Consider the following 18511-nt stretch of genomic DNA (forward strand, 5'->3'; position numbering starts at 1 on the left):
AACGTTCACCACATGAAAACTTTACATATTAAACTTTACCCATGGTAACATACAAGTGCAAATATCCTGGGGCACTTTTCCCGCATAAGGACAAGATCACTCCCATCCTGAGAAAACAACAGTTATATTTCTACAGAACGAAATTAAAAAATCATTCCCTGACACTGGTAGCAGTTATGGCTTCCTCCCCTCTTGAATCTTCAGCTGGTCTAACATCTTGAATCTAATCTGGCCATAAACCTCAGAACTGGCACAATGTGTGTATTTCTCAATCAACAATTATGCTGACATCCATCACATTAATGGAAAAGGCCGGGCTCCTAGTTGATTTTATCATTTTACCGCAGACTTTAGCAGAGTTATCATCCTCGACTCAACAGTGGGAACCAGTAAAATTGGAGATGAGAATTTGGTGCATCACTTGTGTGGAGCAGCCCTATAGGGTCACCAGGGTCCATCTGGGCTCCTACACGAGTATCCCTCAGAATCCCAGCTTCCTTTCCCCCTCCCCATATTTAGGAGGAGCTCCGAAAATGCTGCAAAGTGCACCTTGGCCCATAACAACTCACTGTGCTGACAGTATTGGGCTCAATTCCTCCTTGATACCACAGCTCAGATAGCAGTCTCAGTGCCCTGCAGGGTTACAAACACCAGTAGAAATCTACTGCTTTAAACTTAATCCTGAAAGGATGATGGCAGTGATGGAGAGGAAAATACCCTGAGGCCCTGTCGAGCACTGTAATTATGCCTTCTGTAGGAATGATCCCCATTCTTGTCCAGGTGGTTTGTACTTTCGGGGATTTACTGGATCTACTGCTGATCCCAGGTTCTCAGACAAACCTTCCATCTCCCAGGAGCCAGTGATCTCACTCCCTCCCTTTTCTTACAGTCTTCTCTACCTACTTCAACCTCACACTGCTATGGTATAACATCATTTCTAGGACTACTCCCAAAAATTACTTGAAAACAGGAGCAGAGCAGGGTATTTTATGGGAAAGGTCCTTTGCTGAAATGCTCCCCATTCACAGCCCAGCTGAACACTAATTCCTTACACTTTCTGTGACCAAACTTGTAATTAGAAGGTATTTCCTCATGGATGAGTTGAGAGTGGTCAAGGGTTTATCAGGCTCAATTGAAAATACAGGACATGCTGGTTTTACAGACACCCATAAACAGAACCTAAACACTAAGAACACTTCTAAAGCACATAAAAACCACTTTCAAACATTAACTAACATGATATGTGCACAAACCAGAACAAAGAGGTCACAGGAATTGACCTGTTTTACACAGCTATGCTCAATTCACTGACCTGGAACAGCCTTTAATTAGGCATTTCCATACTCTTAAAACAAAGACAGAAATAATGCCCTTTCACATAAATAAGAGATTTGCAAGTAAGTTTTCCAAACAAAATACAGCAGAGCAAAAACCCTTGGATCTATGAGGTGCTTACAGAGAAATTATTCATAAATGCCTTTCAAATTTGGCATGGAGCCTAAAATGTCTGAGGTATTGGCATTTCTGTACTTGGGGCTTTCCTAAGAAAACAGAAACTAGTCAAAAACCCATTTGGAATCACTTTGTGTCAGCCACCATGTTACAGCTGTGTCCTGTCCAAGTTCCCACAACCTGCAGTGTTCCAGCTGCTGAACATGACTAAACTGACACACAGAAAGTCTTGCTTTAGGAGGCTTTTCACAGGAGGATGGCGACAAATAGAAGATGCAGTAATGGGATCTAAGCAAACAGCACAGCCTCACTCAAACACTCAGTTCAAACAGTAACAGCACATTCTGACCTGCTTCAAGGGAAGATCTAATTCCTTTAACGGATTAACTCCTCCACCCTCAAAGACACTTTGCCTGTCACCTCCGAGGCTGATTCTTACCACATACTTAGAAATGTGCACATTTGTGGCCTTCAGCTGATCCTAACAACACTCCCCAGCTGAGAAGAACATTGTCGCTGTCTCTGCATGACCTGCATTCTCTCTGTCTCTAGAGTTAAAAAATAATAATCCTATCCCCACAAAGTAATTAATTCCAGAGCTGAAAAACTACCAGCCTGTTTTGCTGTCAGGTAGAAAGTCTACCTCTTTTTATCTCCCTGGTAAGATCCAACAGAGGCAATGTGTTAAATTATTATAAACAAACTTATGGCCCTAAAAGTCATGGAAAGCAGAGTCTGATACCATCTTAAATGAGGACTGTTACACATTCCACCATCCTTAATTCAATATAGGCAGGAGCAGACAGGGCTGAAGCATCAGCCTTCAAAGCAGCAACTATTTGGTGTCTTTGCAAGATGAGCCTGGATCATGCAACACTGCTACTGAGGTGGGCAGCAGTGTAAAACTGAGTGTGGCTGCTGGAAGATGTCCAGATTCAGCACCATCTCCATCAGCAGAAATTCTGAAGAGTCATAACAATGAAGTTGCTTCCCCAAGCTGCAACCCTGAGGGAGCATAGCACCTGCTCTTCCATGGACTGGAATCTCTCTTGAGTTCCACCAGGGATGCAAGACACACTTCTGGCTACAGATAGAGGCAAATATGCAAGTTTGAACTGCAGGTGAAACCTGCCACAAGAGATCACAGGAAGAGAAAACTGTCTTTCCCAGAAAGCTAACAGCAACAGTCAGGGCAGCTCTGATGAGAAGTGGTGAACTGACAGCTCCAGAGGCCCAACTCCTCTCTCCTTTCTCCCAGTACAGTACAAGTGATCACTGCACACTTCCTGACAGAACATTTTCCATCAGTCTTAATTTCTGGAAAATGAAGCACATTTAGTCCCTGTCCTTTCTTCTGAGTCCCAGCAAATAAAGGGGTCAGTATGGAGTTTAAGTGTAAAGAACTGTTTTACAGAGAACTGTTAGTAAAACACAATCCCAGTCACTCCAAAAGGTTAGTTAACAAGGATACCTGAAGGAATGAAGAATGTATAGCCTTGTTTCAGCTCAATTCTTTGGCACCGTTCCACCCTGTCTCCCAGAAAGATATCACTTTGCTTTCCTGAGAGAACCCATTCTTCATAAAGTTCTAGATTCTGCAGAGTAGGTGGAATCAGCCAGAAGATCTAAAAACAAAATGAAGATTTAGCTATTACTAACAGTCAACAAAAAGAGCGAGCTGAGAGATTCCACCAAGGCTATCATATGTTAGACAAATGAGCTGCTTTCTGCATGAAACACTCATTTTCCAGGTGCTGTGCACAGAGGCACACACAGACAGCAGCAGCAATTAGCCCACGTGCTGGAAGTGGCTGGATAGCTGTCACTTGTCATCTCTCTTCCAGAAACATCTTACTCAGAAGCTGCCTGTGGTTTACCTGCAGTTCCAAACAGTGTGTTGGTACAGTACAACTGTGATGGACTACAGAGAAGAACAGAATCTGTACCATTGATCGATTTCAGTTCCCACCATACACTGTCCATATTACAACTGGGAAAAACATCCTAAACCAGGAAAGATGTCAATATAGCTATACATGTTTTGCATTTTAAGGCTTCTGTATTGTTAAATGTTTCAGTTCTGGCTTATTATGCCCTGCGCCCACCAAAGGAACATGAAATCTCTAAAAAGAACAGAAGCTTTAGCTACAGAAGGAGAGTTGTGAGGGCACTCTGACCCAACAAGGGTACACACAGCCACATCTCACTGCAAGACACTTCTGGACCACACAGCAGCAGCAAGCCTAAAAGCACCACCACCAGCAAATAACACATTTGGTATTTCAAATAAATCACTTGTTTGTTTCATAACGGTGAGTGGTGTCCCTCTAGTTCAGCAAACTCTGTGTATATCAACAAAGCTGCTGAAGCAGTGTGATCACTGGCTGATCCCCTCAAGAAAAGACAGAGAGACAGAGAGAGGAAAAAAATAGAAAACAACCCCTCCCCTCCATAAGAGGCACAGAGAAAAAAAAAAAAAAAAAAAAATCAAAAAAAGGTTTCACCTACCTTCCCCCCACGGAAAACGTGATACCACACTGAAGTGCCACCAAAATCAATATGAAAATCAGTGAAGCATCCTTTCACACTCATCAAACAGTACCTGCAAAAAGAGTGAAGGACAAAAATGAATCAGTCTGAAACAGTATTTTTCACATCTTAATTTGCAGAGGTTAACTGCGTGTGCAATGCTGCTTCTACCAATTAAGTTTCCGCATTTACAGTACAGGGATTTGTCTCATGAAGATAACGAGGTTTTGGCTGAAAAATGTGTATCTCCATGTCTGAGTTTGCTGTTCATACAAGAGGAACGAAAGCTTTCAGAGTTAAAAATGGAAAAACATTAAAAGTTAGGCTGTTCAGAAATATTTCTTATGCCACTGCCAGTCCCTGGGGTGATCTGTTTAATGCTCTCCTTCACCGTTCCAGAGACACAACCTTCACCAGAAGTTGTACACAAATTGCTTCAAAGTTTTGAAAAATCTAATTTGCTTATAAATCCTCCTGAACGTTCTTTACCTACTTGCCACTCATGTCATTTTTGCAAGGATTAGGGGACAGAAACCTCATTTGGCAAACTAACTCCTTTTTGTTCACATTTCTAGGCATTCTGCATCAAAATACATAAAGGACCCAGCTGGCAGCCACACTAAGTATCAAATCCACTATTTTTTATGCCGTTTTGACACAGGTTTTGAGCAGTTTAAAGTCTGCATTGCTGGAAAAGACACAAGAGCTGTGGTCTGGCTGCAGGAATCTCCAGCCTGCAGCCACCATCTGTAACTAATGGCTGAATCACAGCCGCCCTCCTCACTGTAGGCACCTTTGCAAACGCAGGAAACACACACCACTTAACCCACTAACCTCTTTTCCTTGTTCCGGTCTCCGTTTCATGGCTTTTTTTTTTTTTTTTTTGGTTTGGTTTGGTTTGGTTTGGTTTGGCTTTTAAGGGGAGTTATGGAAACATTACCGGAAGGGGATTTGTGGGAAAAAAAAAAAAAAAAAGAAAAAAAAAGAAAAAAAGAAAAAGGAAAAAAGGTTTGATTTAAGTGTGTCTTTTTCTGCTCACATTCAGGTAGGAGAAGCTCAGCAGTATGCAGCCGGCGTGCGGAAGTCCCTGTAGATGATAGGCTGGGAAGGACCTTACCATGTGTCTGCAGAAGGCTGGCAAATCAGAGCCACTCTGGGTCCATAAGAGCCGCTGCCTAGCAACCACATCCCGAGCCGGAGTTGACAGAATGATACGCAATGCTGTCATGAAGACAGTCAATTTATGGGCTTCAAAAAAGGTCCTGCGCCTTCATCTCACAATTAAAACCTCTCCTTGTGCAATTACACGTCTCCCCTCTTGCCCACTCTGGAATTTTTAAAATTTTTTTTTTAATCCTTCAGAAGCAGGAAGAAGCTTTTGCTGCCCCTGGGGTATTTCAGATGCTTCAAAAATCACAGCTAGCCAAGAAGCTGTCTACACTCTCAATATGCTCCATTTCAAAATATGAGTCCTTCCCTCCCAAACACTTTTTTTTCAATTTCTCCTTTTATGTTTTCTCTACCAAGATGTTGTTGATTACAAGTCAGATAGAATTTAAAAACAATAAAAGAAGCCCAGAAAGGAAGTTGCCTTTCTTCCAGCCAAACTGCAAAAAGTCACAGATTGAATAATTATTGCTCATTAAGAAAAAAAAAAATCAGCATGGAAATTCTCAGCTTGTAAGCAGTGCTGAATATTAGAGGTTCATGTTGTTTTGAAGTAAAAAATTCAAATCCTTACGGAGTCAATTATTTTCAGTTTCCAAAAGGTCAGATATAAAATACATCACACTGACAAAATTTTTCTAGACAGTGCTACCTACCAACAATCACCCACTTAATTAAGATATTCTGGAAGAGCAAACATGGCCTGAGCACTAGATGGTTTTAGCTATTCCTCAGTAGTCAATAATCTAAACCTGAAGCAGTCAAACTGTTTATGTTCAGAGAGGAAATAACAGGATTGAATCCTGTCAAATCAAAGTGCTTAAAATTTAGTTTGGTGAGAAAACACCGAAGCTGGTATTCTTTTCCTTGTTTTTCCCCATTTTCCTTCTGTTTTCTTGAAACTCCTCTAAACACAATTTCCACTCCAATAAAGGTGGTTTTACTGAAAGAGTCACACATGGTGATTAATAAAAACCTGCAAAGCATTTGGAAAATAAACTGTTTTTCTTTCCATCCACAAACAAGCCATGCCTTAATTTCTGTTGTTAATCTCCCAGGCCTGCTTTTGTCCAAACCCAACAGCTCCCGGCCGGCTCAGGAGCCTGCAGGAGGATCTTCCGCCATCCAGCTCTCTCCCTGGTTGCCAGAGTCTGGCACAATGCCTTTGCATTGACCTCTACAGCTTCCTCTTCCAATGTACACCGCAGTCACATGGTCCCAGCACACTCCATGCCACAGCTAATCTCAGGCACAGCTCGGCTCCAGCCTCAGCCAGCGGCTTCTCATCACCAACAGCTGCTAATTTGGGGAACGACTCAACTTTTCAGGGTTTTCCATAACAACAGTGGGGAAAAAAAAAAAAAGAAGAGGGGGAAAAAGAAAGGCATAACACAGCATCCATGTTGAAAGAAATCTAGGAACTACATCCCACTGTGTGCTGTGGCCACAGCGCTCTGGGCCAGGGCAGGTACAGTGGTTATAGGAACACAATCCCACCTCAGGCATGGGAAGACAACCTGACCAAAGTTACACCCTGAAAACACAGGCGACGCAAAAAGATACCCCAAACTGAGTATTTTCACAACTGCTACCACATCCAACCCCTGCACACTCCACTTTATTTCCCTGCACAGCCTCAGTCAGGGTTTTAAAACATGCAGCTGCTTGTAATCTGTTGTGGGGGAGCTTCCCTTCCCGATTGAAGAGTTTGGTTTGTGTTCTCCACAAGGCTGAAATTTGTCGAGTTAATGTATTGTTATCTTGGAGGAAGGATTTGTGATGTGGGGGAAAGAGGAACTTCCCCCTCCCACCCCCACTCCCCCCCCCCAAAAAAAAAACCCCAAACATCTGGGGAAATTTGTTAGAGAAATGATGCGAAGAAATATGGAGTAACCTGCAAACTCACGAGGGAGAACAAGCACAGAGATCCAAAAAAAAGAGAGGGAGATGATACAAATGAATCTAAACCACTAAGCAAACACGGCGAGATGGGAACACAGGAACAACACAGACACCGCTCCATAAACCAGCGCAGAGCCCACACTCCCAGGCAAAACCCACAATGCACTCGCCACGCATCGCTACAAACCCGCAAGCAAACAGAGAAACAAAGACAGCGAGAGCCGCGCCGGGATGCGAAGGCAGCGCCGGGCAGGGCAGGCAGCGGCAGCGTTCATGCACATGGGCCCGGCGAGACGCGAGCGGACGCACAGGCAGCAGCATTACCCTGAGCTCAGCTCCTTCTCTCCCGCAATAGGCACCGCGCACCATACGGCTCTATTCCCTCTGGCATTGCGAGGGCTCCCCTGCCACTGAGCTCAGCCCATAAACCACTCCCAAACCCCAGCAGAGGCTTCTGTTTTTTGTTCGGGCCAATGAGAAAAGTATAGCTCACTCTTCCTTCCTCCCAGGAGCAGCGCCGGCTGGTTGAAATCCCTGAGCCTGAAACCGAATACCACAGACCCATGAGCCAACTGCAAGTGCCAGCGCGGGGAAAGGCGCGGGCCTCGCTCCCCATCCCCGGGCGGGAGCGACGCTCCGGGTGTCGGGGGAGAGCAGCCCCCGGCAGCATCCCGGCACCGCGGGGGCCCTTCTGCCGGGCCCGGGAGCGGGGCTGCCAGGAGACAGCGGGAACAATAGCTACCTCGGGGCGCCTCGGCCCGCACCGACAGCGCTCCCACACTGGGGCCCGTGCAACTGGAAGCCACAAATTGCGCCGCAAGACAAAAGAAGCCGTTGTCACCCGGGAGGCACCGGCCCGGCTGCCGCCCCCACCCCCGCCTCAGCGGGCAGCGACCGGCTCCGCTCTGCGGGGAGGGCCCGGCTGCCCCTCGGGGATGCGCCCCGGCTGCCCCCGCGGTGATGGACTCGGCTTTCCACGAGCATGAACCCCAGCTCCCCGCTCTCGAAGGGTCCCCTAGCACCCACCCGGGGCCGCCCGGCCAGCCCTGCCCGTCGAAGGCCGCTCAGAGCGGGCCGGAGCGGGCCTTGTGCCCGTGCCCTGCCGGGACCAACCTTCGCCCCGGTCCCCTCCTGGGGAGCGGTACCGAGCAGTACCGAGAGCTCCTAGCCCCAGGAAAACAAACCAAATCGTCGCACACTGTGGTCACCACACCCCGTGCGCGCACCGGGCACTTCAAACGCACATGAAACGCCCAGCTCCTGCCCCGAGGGGGTTACGGTCCGAGTCAGTCACACACAGAAACAACACCCCAGATAAGAGAAGCCAGTTTTCTGCCATGCACCGGGGAGTTTGTGAAGCGACTGCAAATCATATTCTCAGACCACCCTGGGACCAAAGCAAGCGACACTTCCCTCGTCCCACCCTTGCCCGGTCCCAGTCCAGGTGGAACACCAAGAGTGCGTGGGGTGGGCTCACATCCGAGTGTGCCGCTGCCACGAGTGGGGACCACAGGGACCCCTGATTGACATTCCAGATTTTGCTGGAACCTCTGAACTTTTAAGAAGGAAGAGGACTGGTTTTTTTTTCTGATTGGAAGCTTAAATATCTGAAGAGGTGCCTGCCACCACAATGAACTGAACCAAGCTGCCAACTCACTGCAAGGCAGGCCTGTCTGCCCCTGGAACAGCAGTTTGATGTCTGTGAGAGCACAACTTGCTTCTCCATCCTGTGACGAGGCTGTTCAGCTCCAGGCTCATCACAAACTGTTGTAAACACTGGTGGTTATTTGAGTTACATATGTGACGCTGCAAGTCCTCCAAGCTCTACCCAAAGGAGGATTTGAGACTCATGGATGGACCTGAAGACATCACATTTTACTTATTTGCAAGCTTGAAAGTCGTAACAAGAGCTCTCACTTATTGGTCTACGTTTTTGTACTAAATTGTACTTACAGAGGTTTTGTATCAAAAGCAATTCACAAATGGCATACAAAGCACATACAAGTCTCTCACATGCACAAACCAGTGCCAGGTTGCCTTGTGGGACCTGCGAGCTCCCTCGAGTCCCTGTCTCCAAAGGCACACCCTCAGCTTCTAATTAGACCACAGCTCAGCAGAGCATTTTAGCATCTGTTTAAATCCATCCCTACTTAGTAAAGGAATGAATAGAAAGGAATGGATGGCTGAACAACAGCCTGGGAGAGGGAGAATAGGGCTGAGGACATGCTAACAGAGCAGCATTCTTTTGTGAACAGGTAGACATTTCACATAAGATACCCCATCCTTAACTGAAGGACAGCAGTAATATAGAGACCTATTACAGCAGTGCTTAGATATTTCAAGTAAGATGAAGAATTTTGAAAGTAAAAACGATGTTGCAGTGACTAAAGCTTTAGTTTTTATTTGTTCCAGAGTACTAATATTACCAAGTTCTTAGAAGTGCCTGTTACTATTTCATGTCCTGAACAGGAGCTATTTCACTGCCACTGCACTGCAAATAATCTTGCAAGGCTACAAACACAAAACCTAATAAAGAGGATAATATTTTCAGCAGGGCTCTCTCTTTTGATAAATGAGAAATCAAATTAGTACTTTTTTGTTTTGTTGGCTCAGCTGAACCCAGATTGCTTTAGTTCTGGATGAATTTAAACAGAAATCTAAATCTGAGCTTGCTTTCAGCTACCTGAAAATGGTTATGGTGATATAACAAGCTTCTGTCCCTAAAGCTGATGTTACAACAGCACTGCCTTTTTCTGCTGTCTCTTGGTTACACAGCATCTTCCCACTCTCATCCATGTCTGTGAGGCTTTTCTCAGGAACTTACATCCTGAGATGTGAAGCAGGGGACACAAACTATTTCCCAGCTTAATTCAGTCCTCTAAAGCTCCTGTGAGGTAAGCAGCCATTTACCTACAGACAGAAAAATAACTTGATACCCAGAATTTTTTGAAGAAGTTAATGGTGCAAGTCCAAGTGCGAGGCAGGGTGGTCTCCAGCGCGCGTGGTGCTCCTGGTAACCGAAGCAGCAGATGGAGCGTTCTCTAACTTCACTCCCAGCACGGAACTCGACGTGCAGGAGCCAAGACAGACATTTGTGTCTGGTAATGCCATCTGTGTCTGCGAAACTGCAGCGCTCTCGCTGGAGTGCTTTTTGTTTGTAGGGAACACGTTAATGGTGGGGATGGCATACTGCAAACTCTCAGAATTATGGGAATGCTAAGAACAAGAATGGAATGGATCAATCCCATTTCTGAGCAACAACAGTCATTAATAAAGCATATGAATATTGACGATTCACGTAAGAGAATGGGCGGTGTGAAACAAGTGACAGCACTGACTTGTGGCTCCACAACTGAACATGATTTCCTTAAAATGGGCTTAAACCCTCTGGATACTCACAGCAATAGCTGGGACCGGTATTTCTACAGGAAAGGGTCAAGCTGAATTCCCAAAGATGGAGAAAGCAAATCTCTTGAGGAGTTCATCTTTAAACTGGACAAATTCATGGGAGAGCAATCTCTTGAGAGTCACTGAGCACACAGAAACCACTTCTGCCTCAGGACAGCCCCAGCCTGGACTGTAGACAGTTGAAGTCCAGAAGATAAATTTTAGGAGCAGCATCATTTTATGCTCACACTGTTCTGACAGTCCTCCCAGGGCATCAATGCCAGCACCCAACAGCAGACAGGTTACTTAGAGCTACAGATCTTTGTCCTGATCTGGTACAGCTTCTCTTGTGCTCACAGACTGTCACTGTTTATTACTGGTTTTATCTTTGTGGCTTATTCAGACTGATGAGGGTTTTGTGCCAACAGTGCTGTAAATCATCCTTCTCTAGTCTTTCTGTGAGATGACACTCACAAGCAACATCCTCATCACTCCAGCTGCATCACCCTCGCCTTTAACACTCATGCCTGGTAACTCTTTTTCCCAACATCAAACTCTATTGTCACATTTCAAGCACTCACAGTGTTTCAGTGTTTAGCTTCCCTGTACCTATCACATCTACTAGTTTATCAAGCTGTCAACCTCCACCTTCCCTTTGCCAGTGACAGCAACCTCCATGGCTTCATGTCTGCTTCTTCATGAAGCATCTCCTGCCTTTCCACAAGGCCACCCTCCAAAAATGGGAAAAACTCCATGTCAAAATCTGTTGAATTGTTACGTCTCTAAAATCCCTTTGAAACCTACCATCTGGCATTTCATGATGCAAGTAGTGAACTGCAAGCATATACTCTGCTTTTTCTGCTAAATCCTGTTAGTCATGTTGCTACCTTATCCTTCAAAGCAACTCTGCCTTGCTCTGTTTACTTGCTACATCTTTTTCAGCATCTGGAGTGTGCCTGTTCTAGGAAAAGAATTGTTTTCTTTGCTTCTTACCTTGTACCATCCATGAATCCTTAGGCCCTGAATCATGATTCAGTTTCTTAGCTCTAGCAAATTATAAATAATATTATTTAGCTGACTAACCACTTGGAAAGCAAGTGCTGCTCTGCCACTGGTTTATTGTGTGACCTCAGGCAGGTCATTTACATTTCCAAATGCATGGGGCACTCCAATCCACATCCAGTTACCCTAATGAGCTGTTTGCTCCTTTTAAAATGTAGGAGTATCTTTAGCTTCCACTGAAACCAGTGGTGCTGATCATATCCCCCCAATGCCTGTCACAGATCCTCTTCTTTTATGGAGACCTTTACCTTCCAAAATGTTTATTTTCACAAAACAAGAGTGAATGCTACATATCACTTCCTGACTGCACACTCCTTTGTTTCTGTTAGTACCAATCTATTTTACAGTTTGGAAGGAGTTCTGAGTGATTTGCAGAACACCAGAGGTCGGTTCAACAGCAGAGCCTGGGATGCTGCCAGCATTCAGTCTGGCCAATAAAACAGAAACAGCAATGAAGGGCTTCCAGGATTACCCAGTGTTTGTCAGCCATACAGGTCATTACATCACTAAAGGAACCCCTATCTCAGCTGTACTCATGCCCATGAAACTTGCAGTGCACATTTTGAAGCCCCCAAATAGTTCTTTTTTCCAATCATCACATTAAAACTTTCAAGGAAGACATTAAAGCAGAAGAAACAGTGAGGTGAGCCTATGCTTGGCCGAAAACTAGAGCTGAGATAGGCAGAACCAGGACAGACTGCTCTTGTGTTGTCTCAAACCTGCCCTGAGCGGGTCCTGAGCCTGCAAAGTCAGTCCAATATTTGACCTTGCTCTTGAAAAAGTGAACAGAAATGTAAATTGGCAGGAAGGTAGTGACAGAGTTTCTGGGAAGTCACACACACCTATTAGAAATGGACTTGAAACTCATTTCACAAAACATTTCTCAGCTTATAACTTCTGTCATTAGCAGTTTAGAACCTGTGAAGGATCTGAGCCCAGCCTACATCAGGACTTTGACTACACTGTGTGACATATCTCTGTGATGTAAAGTGATTTCTTTGGGCAGCACTTTCAGAGAATTTACTACATAAGGTCAATCTGCCACTTTCAAAACAGAGTTGCTCAAAACTGAAAAATAAATATGCACTTTTCAAAGAGATTTGATTAAAGACCATATTCAGCAAAGTGTAAAAGGACTTAAGGCAGTCAAGAGTAGAGCTTTTTAAAGACTTACTTTTTCACTTTGGGGTATTTCATCTCTGAAATAGCATTGGTAGCATCTGTCTGTCTCTCCTTCAAGTGCTGTGGCCACATATTGTCCACCCAGTCGACTAAGTCCACCTGAAATACCAGCAAAACCAACTGTTAGTTCCTGAACACATGGTAGAACATATTCTTGTTGGTTAAAACTCCTCCAGTGACAGCAGCAGATGCTCACAGACAGGGAGAGCCTTGCTGTTCAGCAAAAGTCCTATGCACCCAACTTGTTAAGGTGCAGTATTTCATCACCACGACTGAGCCCTTTGCAACCCAGAGTAAGGAGAGTTTTATAGTCAATTTACCCAGGTGCAAATTCAGTCTCATGGGCACCTGTGAGCACCTCCTCTTGTATTCTGTCTGTGTTCAAATGCATTTTTGTAACCAACAGCCTAGAAATTGCATTTATGAACATTAAAATGCAAACATAAAAGGGATTATACTATTCTAATATCTTCCATTTCAAGGAGGAAATAGGACCGATTCTATGAATATCACAATTGTATGTGAAAACAAAGCTTGGTTACTGCTCTGATTCTGAAATAATTCCCACATTCTGATATTGCAACCCAAAGTTTACACAACAGGGAACCTAAATCAAGTATTTCTGCCTTACATGGGCTCAAAGCTCTGCAGAATTCAAGGGAACCACTTATACAAATATATGGCAGCTGACTTTAGGTACTGGACCTCCACAAATCCCTCTGTTCTACTCCCTTTGGAATGCAAATCTCTCTTTCAGTGAAATCTAAATATTCCTGGTTTTACAAACGACCATGCACTCACGCCATTTTAAACATCTATGAAATAACCATTTACATGTGATAACAGGTACCTAACTGCGTTTTTCATTTCTAAGCACCCAGGAAATTTGCACAGATGTTTTAAAAGCTGGCTGAGCACAATGTGTTGGGGAAAACCGGGATCAGTTGAACACCAGAAACACCCCAGAGTACCTTCAAATTGCCCGCTAAATATTTGAATGACAGCAAAAGTCTGAATGAACTTCTAAATATGTGTTTAACATTCAATCTGTGATCTGCGTGTAACAGAACACAAAAGTCTAGTTAAGCATTACTTCTACAAATCAGCAATTAGAGCTGCCATCTATTTTTGACCTGTTCAGGCACAAGTGTGGTGTTTATATTGTCTTCTTAGGCAAGAGATGTCCCCAGCGGAAAAAACTGCTGCTGTAACTAGGAAAGGACTTAGAAATCAGGCAAAGTGTCTGAAAACAAACCATCATAGAGCTGTAGCTGCACACCCAACTACATGCTAGCACAGCACACATGGCTACATTTCAGAGATAAATGGAATCATCTTCACTAATAAGGTCACAGTTTCATTGCCAGTGACTCCATAGGGAATAAAATCACGAAAGCCCTCTACCTTTAAAAAGTATGTACAAATCTACCCCTTTTCTCTACTGCCAATTCTGACACAGTAGTGATTATGGTGATTTAATTATGCATACATTTCTACATTTAACAATTGTGTTTCCAACTTTTTTGCTTTGGAAACCCCTGAACATTTTTTAGCTAAAAGGAGGGTTCATATATAATGAATTTAAGCTTCCTTAGAGAAGGAAAAATACTAGATAGGTATTTAATTTTGGATGAAATTTCTCCTGAATACCTTGAGAGGAACTGTGTATCTGTGCAAATTGCATGATTAACAGCTCATCAGGTACCTAATTCCTGTAAATTAAGTTCCACTGTCAAGGAGACCAGCTTTCTACTTGGCTAAAAACGAGATCCTGACACTAAATGAGCAGGAGTTCCAGGCACTTCCCATCACCTTGTTTAAAATCCATGGTTATTTCTGGGAAGAGGCTGATAATAAAGCCCATGACCACGGGCTCCCTTACCACGTTTGGGCGCTTGACAATGTTCTCCAGCTTGGTGTGACTGAACTCCAGGCTGATGACATTGTAGAGCTTCTCCCTCTGGGCCTCTGGGGTCTCGTAGTACCTCACAAACTGAGACATGCTCATCTCAACTCCTCTCTGTGTGTTCACATCCATCACATCCACGATCCGGCGGCTTCCTGCAAACACAGCAGTCTCAAAACATCTGCCTTGGCTTTATTTATGAATATATACATATATGTATGTATATTATTTTATATATCTATATATATGTTCTCCATGACTGCAGGGAAACTTCAGGAAAAGAGGATAAGAGACCAGTACCAGCCCTTCCATGGCTCCTGAGAAGCTGAAACAGAGAACAAGAAACTAACATGGAACTGGACTTTTGCCCAATATGACACTGAACAGGTCACCTGGTGTTTCACAGAGATGGAGAGAGGAGTTCCCTCCTTTACATGAATTGACATGAGCAGAAGTACATTAAAAACTATGAAGAAGTGATACAATATGGTAGCAGGGGGCAGACAAGACAAATAGCTCTCCAAATCATACTGCAATTTTCTAAACATCCATATGTCTCTCAAGATGCTTTTACTCATGTACAAAAACTATCCATGAAGAGCAAAAACTGCCTTGCATCACTGGAGACTGTAAACTGCTGAACATTCCCAATTCCAGTCATCACCAGTGGGGATGAAAGCACTAAATGCCACAGAGGAGTGAGCCCCCACTTTGGATCTCTCAACAAAAACTACAGGACATACTTTCAGCTCCTCGAGTGGCAGACATACAAATCTCATTAACACCAGAATGTTGAGCAGCAGTTTTAGTCAAGCCTTCAGCTTTACACAGATTAATCCACAATCTTCTCTTTGGCCAACTGGAAGGTTTCACCTCTCCCAGCAATTTCATCATCCTAATTAGCAGTTCATTTGTGTGCGAGTGAACAGGAGCCCATGAGAGACATGCCTCATTTCCAGGAGAGGATTCCAGCAAACAAACTCACAACGCTTCCAAAAAATCTCTCCAAAACCATTTTCACCGCTGAAAAAATAACTCAAAATAAATTGCATTAAAACAAAATGTAGGGCTGATATGTACCATCAGAGGGAATTATTAATAATTACAGCACCTGGCCTATCATGTGCTTGGGAGCAGTATTTCAGCAAGAGTGATAGCTTGGATTGCAGCTCTCCATTACAAACATCCTTAGCCCCTGATAGCAATGACAGTGACAGATGTGATAATGATTCTGCAAAGGAACTCAAGACCATAAAGCTTGGAAATCAAAAAGAAAAATTTATATAGTGTAAATCTGGAATAGTCCCACCAGCCTGTCAGTCAAACTCCTCATTCCAAGGCCAGGGAACAGGATCCCATCCTCGGGCTGGACTTGGGATTGTCTGGAGTGTTGCCACCTTGAGGCAGGATGGGGAGAGTTAAGTTATGTGTAAGCACAAGAATCCTTAAATTGGGTATTTGCATGTTTGAAACAACAGACATAAAATCTAGTTATGGTTGGGGATTTTTTGTGGTTTTTTAAACTGTAAACTTTACTGCCTTATGGGAATGGCCTTTTTTTCAATTCCACAGTTTAGTAACTGGGGTGGCGTTCTGTTAAACAGGCCCCTAATGAAAGCCATCCTGATCTCTGCTTCCAGAGCTTGGGATCAAAGCAATGGCTACAGCCCAGAGGGGTTAAGGACACAGATACTGAAAAATTGTATTTGAAGGGCTGCGTGGCTGAGCCTGGGATCTGCCATATTTTAATCTAGGTTTGATCTCAGCTTTGCTGGAAGCAACCTTGCACAGCCTCTCAATTATCCTTCCTGAAAGAAAAATCAGCAGTTACCTGATGAATTAAGTGTATGAGGAGCAGTTCAATAGCAGGTTTGTTAAATGAACACGATTATCAATTACAGGCAGAAGAGCTTAAGATTTGAATTGATAATCTCTTGACTTCCAAATTAAAGAGTAATTTGAGGGGATGTTTTTCTCTTAAGCCACACTACTGTCAAACAAGCCCATACATAGTGATTCTTGGAGTACTGCTCACAGAATTTGAGATGTATAATTACAGGTTCACATCCTGGTGTTCACTGCCCACTGCACAGAGGCTCTGGCTCACTGCCAGCTTTATCTCTTCTGTCCTGAAAAGATTCAGCTCTTTCTTCTATCTCCTGTTCCTAGGACAAGGTGAAAAAATATAATCTAGGAAACTAAAGAACAAGGGAAAAAGGCACACAGAGGCTCCAAAAAGTGAGGCTGAGAGATCTCAGGTCAGGCTGGATTTCTGAGTAGCTCCACACGCATTTTACCATGATCCATTTCTGTTAACAATTCCTAGTATTCCCTTGCCACATTCACCCTGTTCTCCAAAAAGGAACCCCACTCAACCAAGCCTGGGGCAGCCCAGAAGGTCCCAGCAGGATCTCAGTGACCCTGGCAGCCCCTTGCCCTCGTTCCCACCTGTCCCTCACTTCAGCTCATCGCTCACCAGACATGGATTAACACACAGCTGGATCCCTGGCAAAGGGTACCTCTTACCGCTGACAGGGGAAGCTCCAGTGCGCTATGCACCACTTCACCCTTGACTTCCCTGGATGTTTTTCCAATATAAATCCGGACTGGGCAATGTGGGATTAAGAGGCACTGCTTCATCTCTGGCAGCAGATGTGACTCAGAGGCAGAGTGGTGATGCTGGGGGATTTTACAGCCTAAAGAAACAGCTTCTTCTACTGCTGCTTGCTCATGGAGCACAAGTGAATCCCCACAGGATCACAGAGACAGTAACTAAGGAACAAGCTAGTGCCATCTTTGACAAGGGGAACAGACAATAGCAAGAAGGAGACACAAGAATCAATTCCAGTGATGTAAGCTGGAAAATAAATCCATCAGGACAAGCTACAGAAGAACTACGCTTTACTTAAAACCTTAAAAACGTATCAAGTTACTCCAGCCCATGTATTAGTAAAGTCCACATTAAAATTAAGGGGACAATAGCATATACAATATCTGTTCCTTTCATTTTGAGCCTTAATAACCAAGACACTGTAAAGATTCTAATAATTGAATTGTACAACATTTCTATATGCTGTAATATTGGGGTTTTTTACACAGAAATGAACACCTTGAGGAAAAACAACTTGTGCAGAGCTCCTGCCTCCATTGCCCACCTTGGACAAGTTGGTTTGGTACGGAGAGTTGGTCCTTTCTGTTCTGGGCTTCTTGGTAAAACAAGAGCAAGAGGGAGGCAAACCTTGTCCCCTCATGAGAGAGAGAACTGCATTCCAGGAATGCAGGTGACACAGGCACCTTCCCTGCATCAGCAAATGCCTTCCCAAATCCCAGCTCACCAAGCCCACCCCAGACATTTCAGGAATGATGGGCTCCAGCTCTGAAGTCATTCAGCAAAGCTCTTGTTGATCTCCCCTGCAGAGTTTGCACCCACACTTTCCTTCACATATCGACTATTGTAACTATTTGCCAGACAGGGAACAGGAAATGGGAAATGCTGGGACTATAATCATCTCCTCTGTGGTCCAACATCTGTCATCTCCTATTTCTAGCAAGGTGAAGCACTGCCTTCCCCTGCCCTGAGCTTCAGGTTATCCAAGCTGCCAGACTCATCTTCAAAATAGCCCATCCTTTCCCATGACATGGATTTAGCATGGATATTTGGAGCGGTAGAAGCAAAGCAAACATGAACCACACAGTAGACTATGAGAAATGCACAGGAGGTGTGAATCAGAGCTGCAAATGACACCAGTTTTCTAGGCTGTGGTCTCTTCTCCTGCACAGCACCAGCAGGAAAAGGTGCAACTCCCCCATGGCAGAGGAAAGAGGAAACGTCCTTTCTGTAAGAATGATTATCAAGCCTGTCCATTAAGAGGATAGAGCTACCTTGGGGAATTATTTTAACCCTCTGTGGCTGAATTGAGATCT

At 44.3% G+C, this 18511-nt stretch overlaps 1 protein-coding gene across 5 annotated transcripts in view; it reads right to left on the reverse strand.

Moving 5' to 3' along the window:
* Positions 1-18511, reverse strand: part of KDM2B (lysine demethylase 2B) — a 111436-nt gene that overhangs the window by 67569 nt on the left and 25356 nt on the right. For 4 of the 5 annotated variants that reach the window (XM_085075482.1, XM_085075481.1, XM_085075480.1 and 1 more), the window contains 4 exons: positions 14564-14742; positions 12674-12780; positions 3961-4054; positions 2924-3077 (listed from right to left, as the gene is read on the reverse strand). In XM_085075482.1, coding sequence (XP_084931608.1) covers positions 2924-3077; positions 3961-4054; positions 12674-12780; positions 14564-14742 — 534 coding nt within the window. Of the gene's footprint in view, positions 1-2923; positions 3078-3960; positions 4055-7374; positions 7513-12673; positions 12781-14563; positions 14743-18511 lie in introns of those variants that run through there. The other variant, XM_085075484.1, reaches the window with a different exon arrangement.

This window comes from Lichenostomus cassidix, chromosome 15, assembly GCF_008360975.1.
Source record: "Lichenostomus cassidix isolate B80296 chromosome 15, HeHo_3.0, whole genome shotgun sequence".
Lineage (NCBI taxonomy): Eukaryota > Metazoa > Chordata > Aves > Passeriformes > Meliphagidae > Lichenostomus > Lichenostomus cassidix.